At 40.0% G+C, this 26,869-nt stretch overlaps 1 protein-coding gene across 1 annotated transcript; it reads left to right on the top strand.

Moving 5' to 3' along the window:
• Positions 1–5,586: 5,586 nt before the first annotated feature.
• On the top strand, positions 5,587–26,479 carry LOC137390894 (kelch-like protein 2). Its single transcript, XM_068077210.1, has 4 exons — positions 5,587–5,706; positions 16,658–16,811; positions 25,452–25,932; positions 26,416–26,479. Exons 1-4 carry the CDS (start codon positions 5,611–5,613, stop codon positions 26,477–26,479), a joined length of 795 nt encoding a protein of 264 aa, XP_067933311.1. The 5' UTR covers positions 5,587–5,610.
• Positions 26,480–26,869: the final 390 nt, after the last annotated feature.

Below are 26,869 nucleotides of genomic sequence, written 5' to 3'. Positions count from 1 at the left end.
ATTAGATTTCGTTGAGAGATGCTATGTAAACCTAAATAATATATAACTTTTACATACAACATACAATGATAATGCCTTCTCATAACTCTAAGCTTGAGTTTGTATGAAGTCATAAAACTTTTATGTAGCCAGGCTAATACTTGCTGTTCAAGTCCACGAAGTTGAAATAAGATAACTGTTTTGTAGCTAGGCTAAAATTTGCTGAAAAGTCAGGTTCCAATATGTATTTAATAGAAATATAACTGTTTTGTAGCTGGGCTAATAATTGCTGAAAAGTCAGGTTTTAACATGTATTTAATAGAAATATAACTGTTTTGTAGCTGGGCTAATATTTGCTGAAAAGTCAGGTTTTAACATGTATTTAATAGAAATATAACTGTTTTGTAGCTGGACTAATATTTGCTGAAAAGTCAGGTTCCAATATGTATTTAATAGAAATATAACTGTTTTGTAGCTGGGCTAATATTGCTGAAAAGTCAGGTTTTAACATGTATTTAATAGAAATATAACTGTTTTGTAGCTGGGCTAATATTGCTGAAAAGTCAGGTTTTAACATGTATTTAATAGAAATATAACTGTTTTGTAGTTAGGCTAAAATTTGCTGAAAAGTCAGGTTCCAATATGTATTTAATAGAAATATAACTGTTTTGTAGCTAGGCTAATATTTGCTGAAAAGTCAGGTTCTAACATGTATTTAATAGAAATATAACTGTTTTGTAGCTGGACTAATATTTGCTGAAAAGTCAGGTTCCAATATGTATTTAATAGAAATATAACTGTTTTGTAGCTGGGCTAATATTGCTGAAAAGTCAGGTTTTAACATGTATTTAATAGAAATATAACTGTTTTGTAGTTAGGCTAAAATTTGCTGAAAAGTCAGGTTCCAATATGTATTTAATAGAAATATAACTGTTTTGTAGCTGGGCTAATATTGCTGAAAAGTCAGGTTTTAACATGTATTTAATAGAAATATAACTGTTTTGTAGTTAGGCTAAAATTTGCTGAAAAGTCAGGTTCCAATATGTATTTAATAGAAATATAACTGTTTTGTAGCTGGGCTAATAATTGCTGAAAAGTCAGGTTTTAACATGTATTTAATAGAAATATAACTGTTTTGTAGCTGGGCTAATATTTGCTGAAAAGTCAGGTTCTAACATGTATTTAATAGAAATATAACTGTTTTGTAGCTGGGCTAATATTTGCTGAAAAGTCAGGTTCCAATATGTATTTAATAGAAATATAACTGTTTTGTAGCTGGGCTAATATTGCTGAAAAGTCAGGTTTTAACATGTATTTAATAGAAATATAACTGTTTTGTAGTTAGGCTAAAATTTGCTGAAAAGTCAGGTTCCAATATGTATTTAATAGAAATATAACTGTTTTGTAGCTGGGCTAATAATTGCTGAAAAGTCAGGTTTTAACATGTATTTAATAGAAATATAACTGTTTTGTAGCTGGGCTAATAATTGCTGAAAAGTCAGGTTCTAGCATGTATTTAATAGAAAAATAACTGTTTTGTAGCTGGGCTAATATTTGCTGAAAAGTCAGGTTCCAATATGTATTTAATAGAAATATAACTGTTTTGTAGCTGGGCTAATATTGCTGAAAAGTCAGGTTTTAACATGTATTTAATAGAAATATAACTGTTTTGTAGTTAGGCTAAAATTTGCTGAAAAGTCAGGTTCCAATATGTATTTAATAGAAATATAACTGTTTTGTAGCTAGGCTAATATTTGCTGAAAAGTCAGGTTCTAACATGTATTTAATAGAAATATAACTGTTTTGTAGCTGGACTAATATTTGCTGAAAAGTCAGGTTCCAATATGTATTTAATAGAAATATAACTGTTTTGTAGCTGGGCTAATATTGCTGAAAAGTCAGGTTTTAACATGTATTTAATAGAAATATAACTGTTTTGTAGTTAGGCTAAAATTTGCTGAAAAGTCAGGTTCCAATATGTATTTAATAGAAATATAACTGTTTTGTAGCTGGGCTAATAATTGCTGAAAAGTCAGGTTTTAACATGTATTTAATAGAAATATAACTGTTTTGTAGCTGGGCTAATATTTGCTGAAAAGTCAGGTTCTAACATGTATTTAATAGAAATATAACTGTTTTGTAGCTGGGCTAATATTTGCTGAAAAGTCAGGTTCCAATATGTATTTAATAGAAATATAACTGTTTTGTAGCTGGGCTAATATTGCTGAAAAGTCAGGTTTTAACATGTATTTAATAGAAATATAACTGTTTTGTAGTTAGGCTAAAATTTGCTGAAAAGTCAGGTTCCAATATGTATTTAATAGAAATATAACTGTTTTGTAGCTGGGCTAATAATTGCTGAAAAGTCAGGTTTTAACATGTATTTAATAGAAATATAACTGTTTTGTAGCTGGGCTAATAATTGCTGAAAAGTCAGGTTCTAGCATGTATTTAATAGAAAAATAACTGTTTTGTAGCTAGGCTAATATTTGCTGAAAAGTCAGGTTCCAATATGTATTTAATAGAAATATAACTGTTTTGTAGCTAGGCTTATAATTGCTGAAAAGTCAGGTTCTAATCTGTATTGTAATTAGAAGAAAAAGTATAACTGTTTTGTGGGCAAGCCAAAACCTGCTGTAGTCATATAAAATAACTGCTTTGCAATGTAGTACATACGTAATAGTTTGTAATAATATTATCAATGTACAAGCTCTATTCAAGAATATACTAAAAACCATTTACAACAACGGCCTACTACAACTACGCAGTACAACTAGCATTAGCAGTTTTGCAGTTCCGTAGAAACGACCTTGTCAACGTGCAGTTATATTGTAGGCGCCAAAATTTATTTCTGTGTACATTCCGCAACCGAGTTAGGAATTGCAGCTAGAAACTCACAAATCGTTATCTTTTTTAGATCTGACCTCAGTGCGAAGCCAGTGCAAATTCGCAGCAAGGAAACAGCGACTGCGCAGTGGCTGCGCATAGCTGTAATGTCGTGGAGACGGATTCTTCGAGAGCCATAAACTAGTACAAAGGTTGTCCTGCTAATCTTGTTTTTTACTATTCTTTCGATCTTCTTTCACCTAAATTTAATTATGATCTGCATTCACGACGATGATGAGGTGATTACTTTCCTGGACTTTGTTATCGATGCCAACACTTTTCGAAAAATAGGTGGCAAGTCCTAAATTAACGTTTAAATAATATATTACTTAAAAATACTTATTAAAATATAATACTAGGTAAAAAGTGTGTTAAGATTTGTAAAACCTTGTGAATGTGTATTGTAAATAAAAGTATAATGACGACAGAATCATAAAAAGACCGTTTATGATGTTCGGTATCCGTGATCATTTCTATTTCTCCATCAGGCGATTCGATTTATACAATTTCTCTTCTCTGGCTAATTTGCGGTATTTGCTGAAATCCACTGCGCAGTATGGAAACGTACAATCCCCTCGACTTCGGAGGGGGCTGGCTTCGCAGTACTGCGCACCATGGAAACATAGTGATACACTATGTTTCTATGATGCTTTATGTTTGATAGATTCATTGACTCTGCTTTAAATACAACAGAAAACAAAACTTTGATTTTAATTTTTTTGCATTTGTTTCTTTGCTCTGACAGCTTTATAGTTTGTTAAATGAAGTTAAATAAACTAATATGTTTTATACTAGTGGTTGCTTTAAGCAATCATTAATAATTGAACTTGAATGCTAATTTACGAAATCCTTCTGAAAGTTTGCCTTTTTTAGTAGATCAAATATAGTTAGCTTCTACTTAATACTACTTCATATACTACTAGTTCATACTTCTACTTCGTACTTCTACTTCATACTGCTAGTTCATACTTCTACTTCGTACTACTACTTCATACTGCTAGTTCATACTTCTACTTCGTACTACTACTTCATACTACTAGTTCATACTACTACTTCGTACTACTACTTCATACTACTACTTCATACTGCTACTTCATACTACTACTTCATACTGCTACTTCATACTACTACTTCATACTACTACTTCGTACTACTACTTCGTACTACTACTTCGTACTACTACTTCATACTACTACTTCATACTGCTACTTTGTACCACTACTTCGTACTACTACTTCGTACTACTACTTCATACTACTACTTCGTACTACTACTTCATACTACTACTTCATACTGCTACTTCATACTACTACTTCGTACTACTACTTCGTACCACTACTTCGTACCACTACTTCATACTACTACTTCGTACCACTACTTCATACTACTACTTTGTACCACTACTTCGTACTACTACTTCATACTACTACTTCTTACTACTACTTCATACTACTACTTCATACTACTACTTCATACTGCTACTTCATACTACTACTTCGTACTACTACTTCGTACCACTACTTCGTACCACTACTTCATACTACTACTTCGTACCACTACTTCATACTACTACTTTGTACCACTACTTCGTACTACTACTTCATACTACTACTTCATACTACTACTTCGTACCACTACTTCATACTACTACTTTGTACCACTACTTCATACTACTACTTTGTACCACTACTTCGTACCACTACTTCATACTACTACTTCGTACCACTACTTCGTACCACTACTTCGTACTACTACTTCGTACCACTACTTCGTACCACTACTTCATACTACTACTTTGTACCACTACTTCGTACTACTACTTCGTACCACTACTTCATACTACTACTTTGTACCACTACTTCGTACCACTACTTCATACTACTACTTTGTACCACTACTTCATACTACTACTTCGTACCACTACTTCATACCACTACTTCGTACCACTACTTCATACTACTACTTTGTACCACTACTTTGTACCACTACTTCATACTACTACTTCGTACCACTACTTCATACCACTACTTCATACTACTACCTCATACTACTACTTCATACTACTACTTCATACTACTTTGTACTACTTTCTCGTACTACTACTTCTTATCACTGGATCGAGAAAAGAAATTGCATGATGATGTTCATATCATTTGATTTGTTTCATTATATGATTTTAGTGGTTAAAATGTTGTCTTTTTTCTGTTTTATAATTCTTGTATGACATAATTTGAAATTTTCGTTATGTGGAATGAAATTATTGCTAATAGAGTAATATAGCATATCTTCAATAAGGTTACAAAACAATGTTATCCAAATTCAAAAGCTAAGCAGAGTCCGCACCAGAATGCTCTGATAAAATTAAAATGCATTTTGATACACATGAACTTGCACGGCTATATATTTGATTAGACTTTTTTATAGTACACATAACATACAGAGGAAAAAATAATTTATTATGTGTTTATGTGCATTCCCATCACACAAGAATAGCCTAAAAACCGTTTTGAAAACCTAAAGGTAGCTTATGGACACAATCTCCTTGGGAATCATAACCTTCAGGTTAGAAACTTCTGATTTAACAAAATTTATTTACTTTCGTTGGCTCATGTTCACTTCTTTGTGTATCAGTTTTATGTTGCAGTAACATTATCAGCCCACTTAATAACATAACTGATTTCTGGTCTTTTTAACTCTTCACTCAGCTCAAGACAACCAAGCCATCACTACTAATTCTAAACTGTCATGGCAGCCGAGAAAATGAATGCTTATTCAGTGGCTGATGATTTAACTGATGCAGTGCTGATTGTAGAAGAACAAGAACTTCATGTTATCAAAGCGGTATGTTTAAAGGATGTATCAGATATGTATCCTTTTGTGTAACCATATGTAGAGCTAGAACTTGAAAGACTAGATGAACATAACAGTTCAGTAACATTTCTAATAGAGAATGCATTGAAATGCTTGAAATACAAAAAATTTATTTTTACTGCTGAACAAAAGGCAGTTCAAATTTGCCAAATACACAAAAGCATAATGCTTTATGTCAGCTGATTTGACGATTCTCTTGCTGCCTTTAAGGGATTAAGGTTGTGTTTAGAGTTAATGTGCAGTGTATTGAGTGTATAATTACTAATCTCAGGGTAGTCCATAAACCTAGCTGATCGCAGCAACTTTTTTTATATATACCACAATACACCAGGTAAGTGAAAACATAAAAAGAACACTCAGCTATGTTCTTTAATCCTCATCAACTTACGATTAGTGTTTTCACCCACAAATCACATGGGGGGACTTTTGCCAACTTTTGAAGGTGTGGAAGTAGTCTATCACCAAATTTCTCTGTTTATGAAGTATAGGGCATTAGTTTGAAGAGTAACTTTCTAAGCTACAAAAATTGTCATTTACTCATCTGACAAATTGGTATGTTGTCGCAAATTAACCAGACTTGCCCTTAATTGAACAGAATAGTATGAACAGGTGTAAAGAAAACTGCCGGCTCTTTTTACTTTTTCAGAAAATTCCACTAACCAATTGCAAGCAATAAAACAAGCATGTATTTCATGAATATGTATATAAATACATGTGTAGTAGCAAAAGAATAGCTGCGACCAGAACCAATGTTGTTGCACTTTGAACTCTAGTCGCTGCACCTCGGACTCCGCAAAGGCTCAGTCATCTTTTATCATCCTCCTGGCTCATCTAAAAACCGGCAGTGCAAAAAACCAGCTTCTACCAGCGGCGAATATTTTCCAACAGCTAACGGGCTCTCTTCTCCTGCCGGTGATAGGAAGCTCATCAGCTGTTGGCACTCCTAAGAGACATGTCAACCTCTTGGTGCAAGACTCGGCCTTTGTTAGAGCCCCTCCTTTTGGTCCTTTGGTCTAACAAGGTGACACTGGAGCCAGTCCGTTGTCTTCTTCTTTTTGGGAGGTAGACTTGCAGCACGATACTCAGGAGATCTAGGTTGGTTCGGTCATACAGAAACAACCTGCGAAATCTGAATCGGCTTGGGCTCCAGTAGTCCACTCTCTTCTTTGGGCGGCCTCCCTTGGGTACATGTCTGTCTACACTGACTGACTTAGCTGCCGCCTTTAGGGAATGATCAGCCAAGATCAGCATGGAGGTACACAACTATAAGGAGGTGGGTCAGCCTTTTCATGGCCTGTTGAAAAAGATGCCACTTGGCCTCATCTATCAAGTAGACCAGGTCTCTACACCCGATGTCCCCACACGCCCTCCGATGTGACATAACCTGATCATGAGAGACATGCTGCTAATGGCAGAGACTCATGTAGAATGTGAAGGGCTGGATGACATCCTGTCAGTTTCTGAAGGCACTAGTTGTAATGTCACACAAGCCACAAGTACCGGGCTCCCGTAACGCCTCGGTCACTCGTGTACATGTGTCATCATTGACGTATCGTCCTGCAGGAATGATCTTTCTCTTTGGCTTAGCAGACAACCTGTACATCTGGATGCGCCCAAAGACCTCTGAAGACCACTGGGTCGGTGTTTTAGTAAAGGCTGTTGTCCCAACGAGCCCGGCCTCTGTTAAGCAAAATATTTGGGCCGGCTTGGACAACTCGGCTTTCTCCACTTCCTTTGCTCAGTCGAAACGCTCTAATATCTTAAAGGGTGCTTCACTCGGTTCATTTAGCTGGCTGTTCAAAATCTACTTAAATTGAATAATCTGAGCAGGTATCGGCTGGCCTGTCACAAACAGAGTTTCAACCAGGTGTACCTCGCCATGAGCGTCTCTGGGGGAGACAGATTTACTCATAGAGACAGCCTGGCCAGAGCTTTCTACTTCTTATTCACTAGAGAAGCTCATTACCTTGTCCAAGCTAGCAGGGCCCATGCTCTGACACATGAGCGCAGACTCCTCATCTGAGCCTAGCAAGCTCGCCAAATGTTTTTCTTCTTTTGTCTCTATAGACACTAACAGGCTTAACATATCTGCAAGAGAATTTACTGTCTCACGTGGTTGAGTAATGTTAACAGGCTTGTTGGAAAGTAGATCGGTATCTGTGGCTGTGATGTGTATATCACTGTATCTCAAAGAAATAACTTGGTCACTGTAAGGAACATAAGCAAATGGCCCTGGCTCACTAATTTTCTGAGAAAACCCAATTTCTCATCCTCTGTATAACTACATGTACATTGGAGGCTGACTGGATTGGGTGCCACTGCTGATAGCCACACTCACTCTCCATACCGATCTGGCTGCTGACTGAGCTGAGCTGGCCAAGGGTTGTGTAAGTAACTTCACGTGCTCTTTGTTGCGAGCTCAATAACGGGCTGGCAAAAGACTCGTGGACCAGCTGACTCTTCCGAAACATTGCACTTTTGTCTTTCCATCTGCCTTCAGAGTTTTTTTAGCCCGGCCTCGAGTTCTTGACTAAACTCAGGGCCAGCGGTAACTTCGACCCTACGTTTTGCCAACTTCAACTTGACCCTTAACTCAGCTTGAACCTCTTGCTTTTTGACCCTGTATGGTTTCATACTAGGGCCTCTCTGAAGTGTCCATAGTAACCAGTGCTTTCCTTAGCTTCTCCGGGCAAACATGAAAGGGCTTCAGCATTTTCTCATTCTGCACAAAATACTGGCCTTGGCACTCTATCAGACAAGTGTGTTCGCGCCAGGCCTTAATGATCTGATACAACCTCACAAACATGGTATAGAGTTTTAAGCTGTTGTCTCCTCTCTTCCTTTTTGTATCCAGGAACCAAACCCGATCTCTTGGTGCATAAAGTGGAGGTTTTTTTTAGTTCTCCTGCCAGATGGCCATCTTTTTCTCTCAAAGGGCTGCATGTACCTCTTCCAGCTTCTTCAGCATCTCTACCATGTATTTGTGCAACAACTGGGTCTCTGGGATGGTGGGCTGAACTCCAGCAAGTCAGGCAGGCGCAGCTCTCCTCCCAGCATTAACAGACCTGCTGTCTTTTATTTTGCCAAAGCTCTTATCAGCTGAGGAAAGAACCTGTCCCATTCCTTCTGACTGGGTCGGCAGCAGTGCTTGCAAAAAGTGGTTCGCCTACACCATTGGCTTGTGAGTAGTAGGGTGTGGTGTGAGTATTCTCTAACCACCAAAATTAACACAGCTCGGCCATCATCTGACTCTCAAACTGTGCTCCCTCTGATTGGTATGGATCTGCTCTATAAGGTCTATATTGCAGAATCCCGGTTCATCTAACACATTTGCAACCACTGGAGCGATGGCCTCCGAAAGAGTCAGGGCATCTTGCTATTTTTTGAGGTGGTCCATGAGCGCCATGATCTACTTGTTTTCTATCAGTGTTTTTGGCATCGGTCCTTTCAAGTCTACAACCACCTTCTGCCAGGGGTCCTCGACACAGAGTCTATGCTTACCGCTGGCTGTTTTGGTGCCACCAGGCTTCTTCACTTGACAGATCACTCTGCTCTTGATCAGTCTTTTCACCATGGCTGTCATTTCTGGCCAATATCAAGTGAGTCGCAGTAGGCTGATTGTCCTACCCACTCCAGAGTGAACAGGAGTGTGAGTCTGCCAAACAGTTGTTTTCCTGATGGCTGGTGGATAGATTGTGCACAACTGAGGCGGGCTATAGGAGTAAGTTTAATCCTTCAGTACTCTATTTGGTCATTGCTTGAAGAATAACTAGATCTTGTGTAGCTGCTTGAGATTCTGTTCTCTCAGCTTCAGCTGATCCTGTGTCAATTTTTATGCTCGAGCGATGGCATGGTACATGGTGGCAACCGGTCTCTAGCCAGCAGTGTAAACCCGAGCATGTTCCTTTTCAGTGTCTCTTTAAGTCATCACCCAAGCGGTGTCACAGATTCTGAAAGTGGCCTCGTTTGTTCCTGAGCCAGCTTTTCCTGCTGCCGAGCAGCAAGAAAAGCCTGATGGAATGGGCCCCATGCAATCGTCGGTCTTGCTCGCGGGCCTGACAATCCCTGTCACAACTGTTAGGCTTTCTTAGAGTCCCTCCAATGCAATCTTGCCTTTGATGGCAAGCTCCTTATGAGTCGGTTTTCCATTTTTAAGCTCGATGAACTCGCATGGCAGTCTTCACAGGTCTGTCGGCTGAGCCCATATACACTCCTATGACATAGTTCAACTTGGTGTTCCAATGTCTACTGAAACTCCGATAAGATCTCTAGCTGCATGGCTACCTGGTTTAGAAACTTGTTTTTCAAGAATATCCATTAAAGGGAAGTGTGATCTGTATGCAAAAAGAATAGTCGATGGTAAAAGTGGGGCCGGAATTATTTATGGTTTTTACTGCAGCAAGCAGCTACTTCCGGGTTACCCAGTAATTCCTCTCTGCAGGTTCTAGAGTTTTGCTGAAAAAAGCGATCACCTTCTGTACCTCCCCTTCCTGTACTTGTGACAGCACAGCACCCACTCCACAGCACCTGGCAACTGTATTTAGGATAAATGGCTACATTGAATCAGGGTAAACCAGTACAGGGGTCGAGGATAGGTGCTCCTTTAGCGACTTCAAGGCAGTCGGCTCTTCTTTGCTCAAGTCCCCATCTCGCCTTTTCCAGTCAACCAGTGCAAAGGCTGTGATGTGGTAGCAAAGTTAGGTGTATACTGCCAGTAGTAGCCTACCATTCCCAGGAAGCCTTTCAACTCCCCCAGCCCTCTGGAGGTCGACCATTCTCGTACCGCCGGTGATTTCTTTGGGTCAATAGGTACACCCTCAGCACTAACCACATAACTAATGCACTTGCGACTGGAACAGCTCCCGTTTAGAGAGCTTCAGCTTTAGCCCGGCTTTTTCAGATGCTGGAACACTTCCTTCAATTGTTGTAGGTGGGATTTGAAGTCAGTGCGACGACAATAATGACATCCGGGCAGAGCAGCAACATCTTTAAATGCAAGATGTGTAGCACCAGCTCCATTAGTCTGTGGAAGGTGGCTGGCACTGCGGTAAGACCTAAGGGCAAAAATTTCCATTTCTACAGACCATAATGGGTAGCAAACTCCAATTTCTATTGTGCATTAATGTTCAAGGGTACTTGCCAGTAACCATTGACCAGGTCTAGTGTACCTGCTGCCGGACAAGGCATTGAGACTGTCAGTGGTCTAGAAAAAGCATTCTGCTCAGTGACGGAATTTAGCCACCAGTAGTCAACAATGAGCCGCTACTTGCCATCCTTCTGTTAGACCAACAGCACCAGAAAGTTCCAGACACCACCAGCCCACCTGATGAGTATCTTGCTCAACAGCTCGTAGACTTGATGCTCGGTCTCGGCTTCCTTTTTCGGCAGCCCACTGTTTACACTTCCCTGTAAACAGTGGTTTTTAATGTGGGTTAGCAGCCCTACAGCTGGTGTACTGACACTTTTATGTGCAACACTCGAGCCAGGATGGAAGGATGGTCGAGAAGGATGGTTCTTCATCCATCTGATGGTCCTTTACTTTTGTGTAAGTGCCAACTATGATGATGACTTGAAGGTGAAGGATTTGGTCCGTGAGGTTGTAGCACCATGTGACAACGCTTCCGTTTGACTCAGGCCGGTTAAAACTGGCAGAAAACAGAGGTCTACTCAGACAAGCCTCTATCACTTCTGACTACCTGGGGCTGAGGCCTAGGGCACTTACATCATTCTCTCAAATACCTCCGCAAAATGGTCGGTACCTCTGTTTATCTGGCGTTCATCTTAAAGCAGCCATTAGAAAAGCTCGTCAATTGGTGGGGAGCGGAATTTCTCTTGGGCAGTTGTTGCTCACTGTGGTCAGGGATGTCTCATTCTTCAGGATACTCGTGCAAGAGCTTGCTGAAAGGTGAACAGCAGTGCTGCCCTTAGGCAGTTATGGCTTGCCATGATCAGAGATGTATGTGGCTGAACACAGGAGACCTAACTGCCAATACAGAGTCGCTAATCATGGCAGCCCAGGAGCAAGTGCTCCCAACAAGGCAACTCCAAACGAAAATCTATCACACTAGAGACGATCCTAGATGCAGACTGTGCAAAGATGCACCTGAGACCATCCAACACATCATCAGTGGATGCAAGCAGCTAGCAGGAAACGCATACACTGAGCGGCATAATCATGTCGCAGGTGTTGTGTACAGAAGTCTATGTGATGAGTATGGCCTTAATAAACCACAACACTGGTGGGAAGCTTCTGGTAAGGTCAATGAAAATGACCACGCTAAGATCCTCTGGGACTTCTACATCCGAACTGACAAGCATGTCCTAGCAAACCAACCAGATATAGTGGTGGTAGACAAGGAGAACAAGAGGGCTACTATAATAGATATAGCAGTACCCAATGAATACAATATAGCCAGCAAAGAAAAAGAATAGGTAGAGAAATATCCCCCTCTTGGAGAAGAGATTAAAAAATGCTGGAATGTAAGAACAACTGTAATCCCAGTGGTCATTGGGGCACTGGGTGCAATAACACCGGCGCATAAAATGTGGCTTGCCCAAATACCAACAACAATCAACTCAGGTGAGTTGCAGAAAAGTGCGCTATTGGGAACAACTTAGATCTTGAGGCAAGTGCTCAAACTTCCAGGTCTCTGGTAGGAGACCCGAGTTAGAGCAGAATTTACCACCCATACGGAGTATCCGAGGTGAGGAAACAATTTTTATATATGTATATATAAAATTGTTTCCTCACCCCGGTTAACCCGTATAGGTGGTAGTTTCTGCTCTAACTCGGGTCTCTTACCAGAGACCTGGGAGTGATATATATCCCTCCCAGGGAGTGATATATATACAGGACAGATAGCGCAGTTGGTAAGGTATCGGGACCGTGATCATTAGGTCCTCGGTCCAAACCCCAACAACTGCACTTTTCTGGTGGTCCCTAAACAAGACTCTTGCTTGTATAACGTCTACAACCTCTATGATGAGTGCAATAACCAAAGCCATGCCAGCTCGGACGTTGCCCGGTCAAACAAGGTCCGCGCTGCCTGTAGCTGAACCAGGACAAGGCAGTGAAAAATGGGCTACTGGTTCAAGACGGATGAAATGGACTCGGACTGATAACACGGACCTTATGCAGTGCTACTTTATGAGTGAACCTCAAAAGTGGGGCTACATAGGAAGGATGCGTCAACTGTGGATAAACATGCGCCCTGAATTGCCACTAACCGCTAAGCAACTTGTAGCTCAGAGGAGTAACATAATCAAGCGGCCCCTCATATCGGAACTTGAGGTAGATGAAATTAGGGAACAGTTCACCCAAGTAACCTCAACCAACGAGGAGTGCATGTCAACACACACTGTCACGCATACACGATCATGTGTTGACTCACAGGTTGCAGAAGACATGCACTTAGACCTTGACCCAAGGGTGAGAGAGCTTGCGGAAAATATCATCAACAAAATGTCAGCTGCTAAAGATTATGGAAGCAGGGTACCACTACGAAGAGTTAGCAAGGCCATACCTAAGAAGCTGTTAGAAGACATTAACTTGGCACTGGAGTCGATCTCAACTGAATCAATCAGTGAGACTAATGCCTTAATCTACAGTACAGCAACCGTCATCTTGGAGGAGATGGATATTAAGCCACTGCCAACAAGGCTTCAAGCCATTCCATCCTGGCAGCTGAGGCTACAAAATGAGATCAAGGACTTGCGCAAGAAAGTTAGTAGGCTCAGTGAAAGATCTAACCACAGTTTAGAGCGTCCAAAAAGGGAAGCCACAATAGAAGCTCTAGAATCTGCCAAACAGCTGCTAGTAGCACTCTCGGCACGACTGAAGCGGTACACCAAAGAACGGGATAACAAGAGAATGAACAAACTGTTCATCAATAATCCATCTAGAGTGTATTCCCAGTTCAAAGGTGAACTGCAGAGGCTAATGTCTGAGCCTCCCCAATCTAGCACTTCAAAGTTCTGGAAGGACATCTGGGAGAAAGAGACTACTCATAACACCACTGCAAATTGGCTGAAGAGACTTAAAGAGAGCCATCAACACACTGTGGCTCAGCAAGGACTCACCATCAGCAAAGAGGACATCAAGTGCAGAGTGCAGCGTATGAAGAACTGGGCAGCACCTGGCCATGACATGATTCAAGCCTTCTGGTTAAAGAAATTGACATCACTTCACACTAGAATGGCTAAGCAGATGGAATGCCTAATAGAACAAGGTGACCATCCAGAATGGCTGACCAAAGGACGAACTGTACTTCTGATAAAAGATCCAAAGCAGGGGCCGATTCCCAAAAACTATCGACCAATAACGTGCTTGCCCACCACTTGGAAACTGCTCTCAGGAATAGTTGCAGACAAACTGGAAGAGCACATGAGTCACTATATGACCAGTGCCCAGAAAGGAATTGGGCGCAACACCCGAGGAGCCAAACATCAGTTACTGGTGGATCGGACGGTCTGTCAAGACAGCAGGAAAAGGCAAACCAATCTTGATATGGCTTGGATTGACTACAAAAAGGCCTATGACTCAATTCCCCATAGTTGGAAACTTGAGTGTTTCAGTATGTACAATGTTCACCCCGCTCTTGTGGCATTCATCAAGATGTCAATGACCAAATGGAAGACGGAACTGGAGGCTAATGGCAAAAAGCTGGCGAGTGTCAAAATTAAGCGAGGCATCTATCAAGGTGACTCCTTATCACCGCTGCTCTTCTGCATATGCCTAAACCCTCTAAGCAATATGCTGGAGGAGACTCAATGTGGGTGCCAGTTTAATAGTGGCACTAAGATAAACCACCTCTTCTACATGGATGACATCAAGCTGTACGCTAACAAAGAATGGGACATTGATTCGCTAATACACCTCACTCAGGTATACAGCAAGGACATCGGAATGACCTTCGGCATTGAGAAATGTGGAAGGCTAATTCTTAAGAAAGGCCATTCTATGCTCACAGATGGCCTAAGAATGCCAAATGGTACCATCAAAGATATAGAAGAAGGGTACAAGTACTTGGGGATTATGCAAAGCAACATCAACCACGAAGCCGAGATATGTCACAAAGCCATTACCGAATACAAGAAACGCCTTCGGCAGGTCTTATGGAGCCAGCTCAATGTCAAGAACCAAGTCATGGCAATAAATACCTACGCACTGCCAGTAATAAAATATCCATCAGGCATAATAAAGTGGACTGAGGAAGCCATCAAAGAAACAGATATAGCAACTCGTAAACTGCTGACCATGCATGGAGCACTCCACCAAAAATCTGACACTACTAGATTGTATCTTGATAGGAAAGATGGCGGTAGGGGACTCAAAAGTGTACAGCAGACAGTGAAAGAAGAGGAGCAAAGCATCAAAGCATATGCAGCCTCCATGGCCATTTCAAATAAGTTGCTAGCTGAATTTCAATCGGCTGCTCTTACAACGGACCTACGCCCTGATGATGAGGAAATTGACTGGCACACGAAACCTCTTCATGGTGCTTACCACCAACAAATATCTAAGATTGGCAATCTTCACCAGACATATATGTGGCTGAACAAAGGAAACCTAACGGCCAATACAGAGTCGCTAATCATGGCAGCCCAGGAGCAAGTGCTCCCAACAAGGCAACTCCAAACGAAAATCTATCACACTAGAGATGATCCTAGATGCAGACTGTGCAAAGATGCACCTGAGACCATCCAACACATCATTAGTGGATGCAAACAGCTAGCAGGAAACGCATACACTGAGCGGCATAATCATGTCGCAAGTGTTGTGTATAGAAGTCTATGTGATGAGTATGGCCTTAATAAACCACAACACTGGTGGGAAGCTCCTGGTAAGGTCAATGAAAATGACCGCGCTAAGATCCTCTGGGACTTCTACATCTGAACTGACAAGCATGTCCTAGCAAACCAACCAGATATAGTGGTGGTAGACAAGGAGAACAAGAGGGCTACTATAATAGATATAGCAGTACCCAATGACTACAATATAGCCAGCAAAGAAAAAGGAAAGGTAGAGAAATATCTCCCTTTTGGAGAAGAGATTGAAAAATGCTGGAATGTAAGAACAACTGTAATCCCAGTAGTCATTGGGGCACTGGGCGCAATAACACCGGCGCATAAAATGTGGCTTGCCCAAATACCAACATCAATCAACTCATGTGAGTTGCAGAAAAGTGCGCTATTGGGAACAGCTAAGATCTTGAGGCGAGTGCTCAAACTCCCAGGTCTCTGGTAGGAGACCCGAGTTAGAGCAGAATTTACCACCCATACGGAGTATCCGGGGTGAGGAAACAATTTATATATATATATATATATATATATATATATATATATATATATATATATGTGAACTCAAGGAAAGCGGCGCTGACTACAACATAGCCTGGAAGATTTTATCACACGCCAAGCCATACTCTAAAAGCACCGGAAAGTGCAGATTATGTACATTAGAAAAATATTTCATCATTTACAGACCTGAGAAGGCAACTCTTAACAAACGTAGTGAACTTATATCTACATGTAGACATGCTAAGAAACACCTTTTACGAAATAGCATTACATAATAGATCTTATCCATCTAGCTTTTAATACCTGAGCTTTTATTTCAGCTTACCAGCTAATGCAGAATCTTGTGTATAGTCCTCACTAAGCATTTTATCTGATGAGTGTTACACACCTTTTGTGTAATACGAAACTTTTAGTAATTTTTTGCTTAGTCAAATTTTAATAAATTTCTTACCAAATTTATATATATATGTGTGTATATATGTATATGTATATATATGTATATGTATATGCATATATATATGTATGTACTGTTATATATTGTTATATACATTGTTATTTACATGTATATTGTTATATGAATTGTTTATAGCTTTATAAAATATACATACTATGTTTATTTCAGCTGCTGAGCATGCAGTCTCCTGTATTTAAAGCCATGTTTGAAGGGAACTTTAAAGAAAGACAAGACTCAAGAGTAAGCCTTCCTGAAAAGAAACTGACTGAGATAGAATGGATGCTTGATTACTTTTACCCAAATACCAATTTTACAGTTACAGGTATATGCTTACATCAAACAATTTGTGTAGCAAAGGTTACTTAGATACTGAAACAAGTTAGTACTTTCATAGAGCATGCATTAAAAAAATATCAGGTTACAGTTGTCATAAAAAGTAAAACTAGGTAACAAGCTTGGAATCTTGATCAGTTTTTTTAAAGAGATTAATAAGCAGCAAGGTGGGAAGGCGGCAAGGTCACAAGGTGGCTAGTGTAATAGATATAGCAGTACCTGATGACTACGCCAGAACAGCAAAGGAATAAATGAAGAAATGTCTCCCACTTAAAGAAGAGGATGAAACATGCTGGCATTCAAAAACAACTGGAACTATAGTAGTAATTGGAGCATTGGGTACACCTGTAAATTAGATATGGTTTGCCTAATTAACAGTAACGATAAACAAAAATCAGTTGTAGATCAGTGCGCTATAAGGAAGGGCTAAGAGTTTGAGGGTCTACTCAAACTTCCAGGTCTTTAGGAGAAGACCCAAAGTTGAGTCAACATTTTATATAATATCACTTTTTATATATATCCTACCTGAATTGCCCGAGTTGCCCAGAATTTCCCTACCAGTGTTGCCCGAGTAATAAAAAAGTCTTTGTACAAAAAAAATCATTTTTATTTGGCATACCGTAAAACCTTTAATTGAACACCACTTCTATTTGAAGGCGACCTCTATTTGACCACCACTATGGCAAAACGGTTGAAAAATAGAGCGCCACCCTTGAATTGAACGCCACCTCAATATGACAATTGGACTACCACTGTGAAATTCTTTAATCTTTACGAACCCATAACAGCAAGTGATCAGTAAAAAAGTGTCGACAAAATTGTATTCATAGTGGAGTGTTCATTAGTTCAACACTCAAATTGACTAGTTGAGAAGTGCAGAAGCAAAGTTCAGGTTAGAAGACATGAAAAATATTGAACAACGTCAAAAGCAACAATCACAATGACATTGGCTGAGCAAACGATGCAAATATTTTTGTTTCAAAGATGTTAACTTTTGTTTTTGCATGTAATATGAGTATGGTTTGTTTATGTCACCTGTTCATAAATATATCTTTGTAGTATTTGATAGGTTATTGTTATATAACTTATAAATTTGCTATTTTATTGCATATTATTTGATAGCATCCTTTACGGTAATCTGATCTTACAACTACTCTTCTATTTTACATAAAAAGCTAGTTTTGTCTGCAAACTGTAGCAAATATATCAATGAATGCAATGAGCTTTTTTGCAACAATTTTAAACATAGATATAATATAAAAAATGTTTTCAAATTCAAAATGAAACTAAAATTGAAAGCTCTAACAAATTGCTAAGCAGGACACAAGCTATAATATCATTGCTGGTTAATTGCAGGCAATATATATTAACTAGTTAAGATATTTCTTGGCTTCTGAATGCATATTTATTAAAAGATCTTTGACAAGTTGAAGAGGAATCATCAGATTTATTACATCCAAAAGAGTTAATGTCGTTCTATCGGAAAGAGAGTGCAAAATATAGGTGACGTTTGCTTTGCACATAAAATGGGCTAAATTTATCTTATCAAAATTCTAATGGGCCATTTGAAAATTACAACACCAATCTCCGTTAGAACAGTACCTTTATTTGACCGCCACTATAAATTTAGGGTTAAAAAATAGAGCACCATTGCGTTCAATTAGAGGTTTCACGGTATATAACTTCTACCATTGTAACTTTTAAAATTCATATCATGAGAATAGTGTGTTGTGCTGTTCAAATAAATTAAGCAAACTATAACACTACTGTAAATGAGTTTAACTTTAAAGTAATTAACAAGTAATGGCTAGAAAAAAATTAAAAAAGAAAGCTGCCTTGTTTTTTACTGCTCTACAAGAGCCAAACCACAAAGCAGAACACAAAGCCAATTACAAAGCAGAAATATGTATTATAATATAATACAGGACAATTCAATATGCGCATGCAAACAGCTGCTTGCAGGACACCGCTGGGGATCTCTGCTTCTTCATTGCTCTTTTCCCTCTTTATATATCTTTTATGAGGCAGTAAGCTTTGTATTTTGGTTATAAGGATTGACTCAGTAGCTCTCCTGATGGCCGACTTGGTGGCCTTACCAAGGACCATACTTTTGACTAAATCAAGGCTCGGCTTGGAAACATCGGTCTGCTTTGCTACTCTTTTCTTGCCAGTCCTTTTTCCCTCAGCCTGAGCCCAATGATCCGCCACAATACTCTTCTATCTAGTGGAGGTCCTTGAGAACCACCTACTGACCTTTAAAAAGAGAGATCAACTGGGCCCAGAATCGATGCTGTCAGGCCCCGTACTTGAGGTGACAGACTTCCAGCTCAGCAAAAGCTTGGTTGGAATATCCCAGCCTACTTGCCCGGATCAGTTTAAAGGTATGCATGGCCAACTCCGGCCAGTGGCAGCTGTCCTCATAAAATTGTCTTGCTCTTTGTTATTGGTGGCTGTACAGATGTTGATCAGCCAGTGGGAATCTCAGCACCCACGTTAGGTGGCAAGGATTAGACCGAGGGAATTTTATGCACGTGAAGGGCCTATAGAGACACAAAATTACTATCAGTCCTTGAGTGAGGCCAACCCCGACGCTTTTACGATTCCAGATACCGCCTACAACCCTCTGTTTGAGTGGCAAGGATGTAACCCAAAATGAAGGAGGGTGGCTATCAAATCTCCTCCACCCAAGACACCGAGGAACACCCCCACAAGACGAGACAGTTGAAAGCTTGCCTTAAAAGCGGCAGGACCCGCCCCTTCCCCGCTTTGGGTGTGGCAATCTCAGGAACCAGGGGTCTATTACAAACATGGAGCGGCCCAAAGGACTGACTTCACCCTGTCACGGAAAGAGACTCTTCTAGGCCTCACGAAAGATGCTTTGGAAGACACCACTATGGCGCAAGCCCTTAGTCGACCTTACTTCACCAGCTATTTTATTCCAGGAAAAGTGAAGAGGCGGCCCATCCAGTTTCTCTTAGATACAGGGTGCACTACAAACATGATATATAAATAGGTCTTTGACTGACTACCGGGAGCCATACGAGACCGGCTTGAAAAAACAGCCACGGCTTGTTGGCTGATGAGACGCGGCTCTCTTTTACAGGATAATCCGGTTGCCGATTCGGCTGAGGGGCATAAGGACAGAGGAAGTTTTTGTAGTCAGTCGTCATATGAAAATGCCATACTGGAAATGCCATTCTTCATGGCACATCAATGTTCTCTCGAGTTTGGACAACCAATGGTCCAAGTGGATGGCAGGCAGCTCATCTGTATGGACAGGCATGGACAACTGTTGCAGAATAAAGTGCAGGTGATCAGGGGAGTGGTGGTACCAACCCAGACAGAAATGGCAATACATTGTCGCATCACTACACGAAATTACTGCCCCATGGGGCTAATTGTAAAGTTCCCCAACGGACTCTCAGTGGCGAGTAGCCTGAATCAGCCGAGACCCAAGGGACAGGTCTGTTGTACCTTGGGTACAGCTAACCCAAGATATAGCGGACGTCACTCGCTGTATGAACCTGACGGAATGAGCCTCCTCCATTTGACCTGGTACTGACCCGAACTAACATCCATGATCAGACGGCTCGTAAAGAGTGGTGAGGTGTGCCAAGCTGTGAAGAATAGAGGGACGAAGGCGGCTGAAGAAAAGAGAAGGCTCTACGCCAGGAGACCCTGGCAGAAGGTGGCCGTGGACTTGTTCGAGCAACTGCCAGCACTTCCAAGGGGGTACAAGTCTGTGCTGGTCTTCCCAGACCACTTCACCAGATGGCAGGACACACTGGCACTGCCCGACGCCACGACACCGTTGGTCACGAACACTCTGGACGAACGAGTGTTCTGTTACCTGGGATTACCGGAGCAGATTCACACCAGGGGGCGCAATTTGAAAGCCAACTAATGACCAAACTGTACCAACTCTGAAACGTGGAGAAGACGCATACCCCTCCGTACCAGCCACAGGCCAACGGAATGGTGGACCGGAACAACCACGGACTTGGGAATTCCCTGAGGGCGTTACTGTTAGCCTGAAGACAGAATGAGTGGGACCTGTTACTGCCCTAGCTAATGAGGGCATACCAAGGCACCCCCCAATCCGCAACCAGAGAAACCGCCAATATGCTGATGTAGGGACAGGAGTTGGGGTTGCCAGACACACTGGAGAGTCAGCCCCACCCACCAAGTTTTTTTTCTAATCACGAGCATGCACTCAGAGTGCAGTGAAGGTTGCAAACCGTGCACAAAATACTGCGGCGAAACCAGATAAAGGTGAGACAGGATGACTGAGAGGAGCCACCGCTGTATGCCTCAGGCAACTGGGTGTAGCTCACAAACAAATGCCGGAGGCGGGAGGGGGAGAAACTCCAAGCTACAGACAAAGTTTGTGGGACCGTACCAAGTCCTAAAGACCTGGGGCAACCACACTTATCTGGTAGAGAGACAGGGCTAGTATTCAATCCAGAGCGAAGCGAGACTGAAGCCTTAGCACGCTTGTCTAGAAAGACTGGGACAAGCCCCAGTCACTCTGCAGCCAAGAAGAAGCCCTAACATGAAGGGAGCCCGACACAGCAGACCAAAGAAAAATCCGGCAGTCCGAGATAACCCCTTGCCAGTAATGCCGCTCCCCAGTTGGAAAAAACTACTGATGGAAGCCACAAAATCCAAGGGCAAAAGACAATTCCTGTAGGAACTTCGGCCGGACCAGGAGGAGAGGATAATCAACGACCGAGCTCAGTAATAACTGAGCCGGTCACACCCAGAGAAGTTCCGGGAGAACTGGAATCAAACCCGGAGGAAAACGAAGCGGCTCCGACACCGGAACCCTTATCGGAACCTGTCCAACACAACCCAAGGCCGGCCCGGACTACTAGAAGGCTGAACCGGTATAGAAACGGAGTGTGTTACTCGATAGAGTCGCCGGCAAACAAACTAGAGGCGGAAAAAGAAAACAGCCAAACGACCCTCCCTCGTCCACTACCAGGGCTTTCCTGTTGGAGCACGCGCTCACTATAGACACCCTCAGTTTGCTGGAGAATCTGGATAACGCGTGTGATATGTCCTTACCAAAACTATTGGCTTTGGTCACCAGGAGCTTGAAAGAAGCCAAGGAAGCACTAGATGCACCGAAACCAGTAGGTGTGGCAGCACCCAAGGGAGATCAGAAATGAGAGAAGGCAACGAGCGAGGCCGGCATGAGCTGCCCAGGAGCAGCTGCCTTAGACGTGGATGCAGACGACTTGGACAGAACTCTGACAGGAGAGGAGGAGGTCTGCCAGGTGGCTACCAAAAGCTCTCTCCCAAGGTCTAGATTGGAGACCGTGGTCACCAATGAAGGGGAGATTGTTGTGAAATGTGATCCACTGAGAGCTAAGCCTAGGGCTGAGCTAAGCCGAGTCGGGTTGTACTCAGGCAGAATAACGGGGTGAGAGTGATTTAAGCCAGTCAGAGCCAAGTCGAGCTGAGCTGAAAAGAGCCAAGCCAAGCTGAGTAGAGCCAAGCCAAAGCCGGGCCAGGTCAAGCCCAGCCAAGTAAAACGAGAGACAGGGCCTACCCGCTATATAAGCCTGAACATTTGTGCTAGAGAGCAGAGGTGCTCTGGGCCTGTTCATTGCATGTGCTTGACTAATATTGTACTCTTATGAAAACAGCAGAAAATATATGTATAAACTTATGCATCGAGTCTTATACTGGTGGAGCAAGTAAGGGTGGCACGAAACCTTTACAGTATCGTATTACATCGTGTAGTATTATATCGTAATATATCGTGTCGTATTGTATCCTATCATGTCGTATTATGTCATATTATGATATCGTATCGTATTACATTGTATCGTATTATATCATATCGTATTATGTAGTATCGTATTAGAATGTATCGTATTATATTGTACCCTATCATACCGTATCATATTTTATCGTGTCGTATTACATTATATCCTATCGTATTATATCGTGTCACATTCAATTGTGTCGTATCGTATGGAGTCATATTATATCCTATTATATTATATCGTATCGTATTATATCTTATTATATAATTTCATTTTATATCATATCGTCTAGTGTCAAATCGTATTATGTCATTTCGTATTATATCATATTATATCATATCGTATTATATCATATCATATTAGCCACAAGCCACAATATATCGCATCATATTATAACACATTGCATTATATTATAACGTATTATATAGTTTCGTATTATATCATATCATTTTAAATCGTATCGTATTATATTTTTTCGATTAATATTGTACCGCATTATATCGTATCGTATTATATCATATCATATTGTATTATATCACATTGTATTATATCATATCGTATTACTTCTTATTGTATTATATTGTATCATATTATATCATTTCGTTTTGCATCATATTGTATTATATCGAATCGTATTATATCGTAACACATTTTATCGTATCATTTTAAATCGTATCGTATTTTATCACGTTGTATAATATCGTATCATATTGTATCATAGCATACTATATCATATCATAGTTTACCATTTTATATTATTATTATTATAGTGCATATCATAATCATATCATAATCATAATCATATCGTAGTATACCATAATATATAATTACTATTATTATAATAGGCAACCATATTATACTATGTTACATTACTTTATATCATATCACATTGTTATACAGAGGAGTAGGCTTTGTGAATGCTTAGTATGAATAAAATTAAAAAGAAATGTTTAATCTATCTATATATATTTCTCAAGGTATGTGTGGGTGTGTATCCCTCCAGCTATTGCTATTATTAAAATAGCTTAGCTGGACAATGCTTACACAACGCCATGGCTTACCACCATTATAAGCCTAGCGCTTATTCACTAGCTTAATGGAATTTTCCAACGGCAATGTGCCTGGCTAATAGTGGTAGGTGAGCAAATAAGCAAGTGGTAAGCAACTCTCATCACTCTTCATTGTTTATAAGCTGATTTTTAATACCATTTTCCATTGACAATGTGCCAGGCTAATAGCAAGTTGTAGGCAACTCTCATCCCTTCTCATTGTTTATAAGCTGATTTTTCATACCCAGGCAACACCGGGTTGCACAGTTAGTATGTATATAAAAATTTAAGTGTCTGTCATTGTTTGTCTGTCCAGCTATAGTGAAGAAGTTTTAGGAATGGAAAATATGCTAACTGTTTAACTCGAAACCTCCAGTTCTGCAGACAAGCGTACTGTCTATTACACTATCCATCCACCTGGCCATACTAATGAAGAATTGTGCTCATACTTATCACACCAGTCAAAATACGCATGCTTAAACCACTTTCGAAAATATTATTGGTTACTATTAGTATGCTTGAAGATCATGGTTGCGTGAGAGATCATAATCCGTAATGTAACGATTATAAACACAACCATAAGCACAAGTTGGCTTCAGACTGATGATTATCTTATAGTAACGAGTTAAGTGTACTAACTTCAGTTAACTAACTACTGTAGCTTAAATTACTCAAATTCATTAAGTAAAGAAATTTTCAGCGCAAAAACCTTTTTTATTAGCATTCATTGCATTCATCTAGTATACATATATTTCTCAAAGTATGTGGATCTGTGTGTCATTCCGGCTATAGCTGTAGCTATAGCCGGAATGACACACAGATCCACGGAATAATCAGTGTGCGCTATAGCTGTAGCTATAGCGCACACTGATTATTTTACCGCTGCAGCCACGTGTTACGATGCCCCTGTTTAAAAATATTTTTCGTAAGGTTCAATTACTATATCTGGGGTTAAGGCCAATTCTTATCACTCGGACAATTATATTGTCTCCGAGGGAAAAGCCTCAACATTATCTCTCCGTTCGATCAGACAAAAGCAGTACAATATCTCATTTTTACATTGGTATCGGTATTGAGAAGTACCAGTATTGTCGTATTCAAAGTTTTGATGAATAGCTTCTGGTGGAACAGTACCTCTTTTATACACACACTTCTATGCAAAAATTGCTATTATTGATTCTGCATAATCAGGATTTTTACTTTGTTTTGTCAGTTCATATTAATTGTATTATTACCGAATCATCAATTATTGTAATCGTAGCAAAACAGACTTAATTTAGCTATTACTTGTTAATTATTTCACATTTACATCTAAACCTTTTTACAGTCGTGTTATTTTTTATAACTTATTTGACTTGCACAAAACACTTTCCTTATGATAGGAAGTTTAAAAATTGTTTGACAAAGTTTGAAAACTTTTACAGTTGTTTTATATTTTCTCTCTTAATTTGTTGCAATTACGCAAAACACTTTTTTCATGATATGTAGTTCAAAAGTCAGAATGGCAAATGTTGTTATATGTTAAATACAAATAAATTTTCTGTCTAAAGACTTTTTTATTACCAGGGCAATGCCGGATAGCACAGCTAGTAAAGTACATAGTGAGCTGCAGGGTGTCATAGTAACCATATTAGCCAACTATTAAAAGTTAAATAATTCAGAAAATGATCATAAAATAGCATCACTAAACTGATCAATGATATTTTAAAACACTTAGCGAAAGTTTCCAACAAATGAGCTGCTAAGCTGAATGTATAGTTGTTATATATAACATATAACGAGCTGTATTTTAACAATGATTTGTAGATGAGATGGCTACCAAACTTCTACCTTTAGCTGATGAGTACCAAATTGATGGCCTGAAGACAAAGTGCATTGATGTGTTGATGAAGCAGCAAAACCCGCGACTAGAAATAATTACACTGGCTGATAAGTATGGCTTGAGCTCACTCCTAGAGACAGCTTTGAACCACTGCGCTGCAACCTTGCCTCTGAGTGATGAACCTAGAGTTTATGCTCGGCAGTATTACAAGACAGAACTGCTACCCCGATATGCAGAAAAAAAAGAGCAAAATAGCTATATTGACAATAAAACCACAGGCTTCGGTAGAAGTGTTGGTTTGTTCGGTTCATACCCTGCCCAAACTCTACTATCTACAAATACCAGAACTCGACAAGGGCGGGATAATTACTCAGTATATGAAAATCTAAACAGCTCTATTGACTCCGAGTTGAAGGAGACACAGAATGATGGTCTTTCAAAAGATATTCTTCTCTGTTTATACAGGTATCTAATCACTTGTGTATTTTAAGCAGCCGCCAACAACACTGTTCTCAAATGTTTCTTAAACAGGTGCCAACCACCCTAATCTCTGATGTATTTCATACAGGTGATGACAACTCTAACTTTTGATGTAGTTTATACGGGTGCCAACAACTCTATAAAAACAGTGAATTATAGCGAAAGCGTTTTGCTTTGCTATTTTAAAACATTTGCTGGCTGACCTGTCACCAGATTGCAACCCCAATCATAAGCATAAATATTAAAAACAACTAAATATTATAGAAATAATTTTATGAATAATAAAAATAATAAAAAGTATATTACTTTGAATGAAAATCAAGGTGTGTGTGCAAAGTTGACCATTTGTGATAGTTACTGCCAATGACGATAAAAGCTTCCAACTACTGTACAGCCATTTGAGATTTACTTGTTGTCGTATATTTACTTTGACTTTAGCTAAATTCAATTTATTTTACTTTTTCACAGAAAGAAAATAGAGTTTGCAAAGACAAAGCTTGAGGAGGCTGGAATAAAATGTAGGTGGCTGTAAGGGCCTTCCAGTAAATACAAGTATTATCAATGGTACCCAGTTACTATATATACGTGTGGCTTGCTAACATTACTGTGCCCACATGTAGCTACTGCTGTGTTAGAGAAAGGTGAAGGGAACAGTCTGCTGAGATGCCCTGAGGGACAGCATCAGAATTGACATCAGCTACTATCAGTGGTTGTCCTGCACCATAAGGATTGAAGGATGTACTATACAGCGACGATATAAGAACTGTCAATGTGTACCCATTTGTATGCGTTCTAAAGATAAAATTATATGTCATCTTATGTTTGTCTTGAATTGAAATGCCAACTATATTATTTTACTACAATTTATATTTTACTCAAAAGTTTATTTAAGGTAAAAAATTGCTTTATTTGAGTGCACTAT

Source organism: Watersipora subatra, chromosome 3, assembly GCF_963576615.1.
Source record: "Watersipora subatra chromosome 3, tzWatSuba1.1, whole genome shotgun sequence".
NCBI classification, from domain to species: Eukaryota; Metazoa; Bryozoa; class Gymnolaemata; order Cheilostomatida; family Watersiporidae; genus Watersipora; species Watersipora subatra.
The sequence above is the reverse complement of the archived record's forward strand: the minus strand, read 5'-3'. Positions and strand labels throughout refer to the sequence as shown.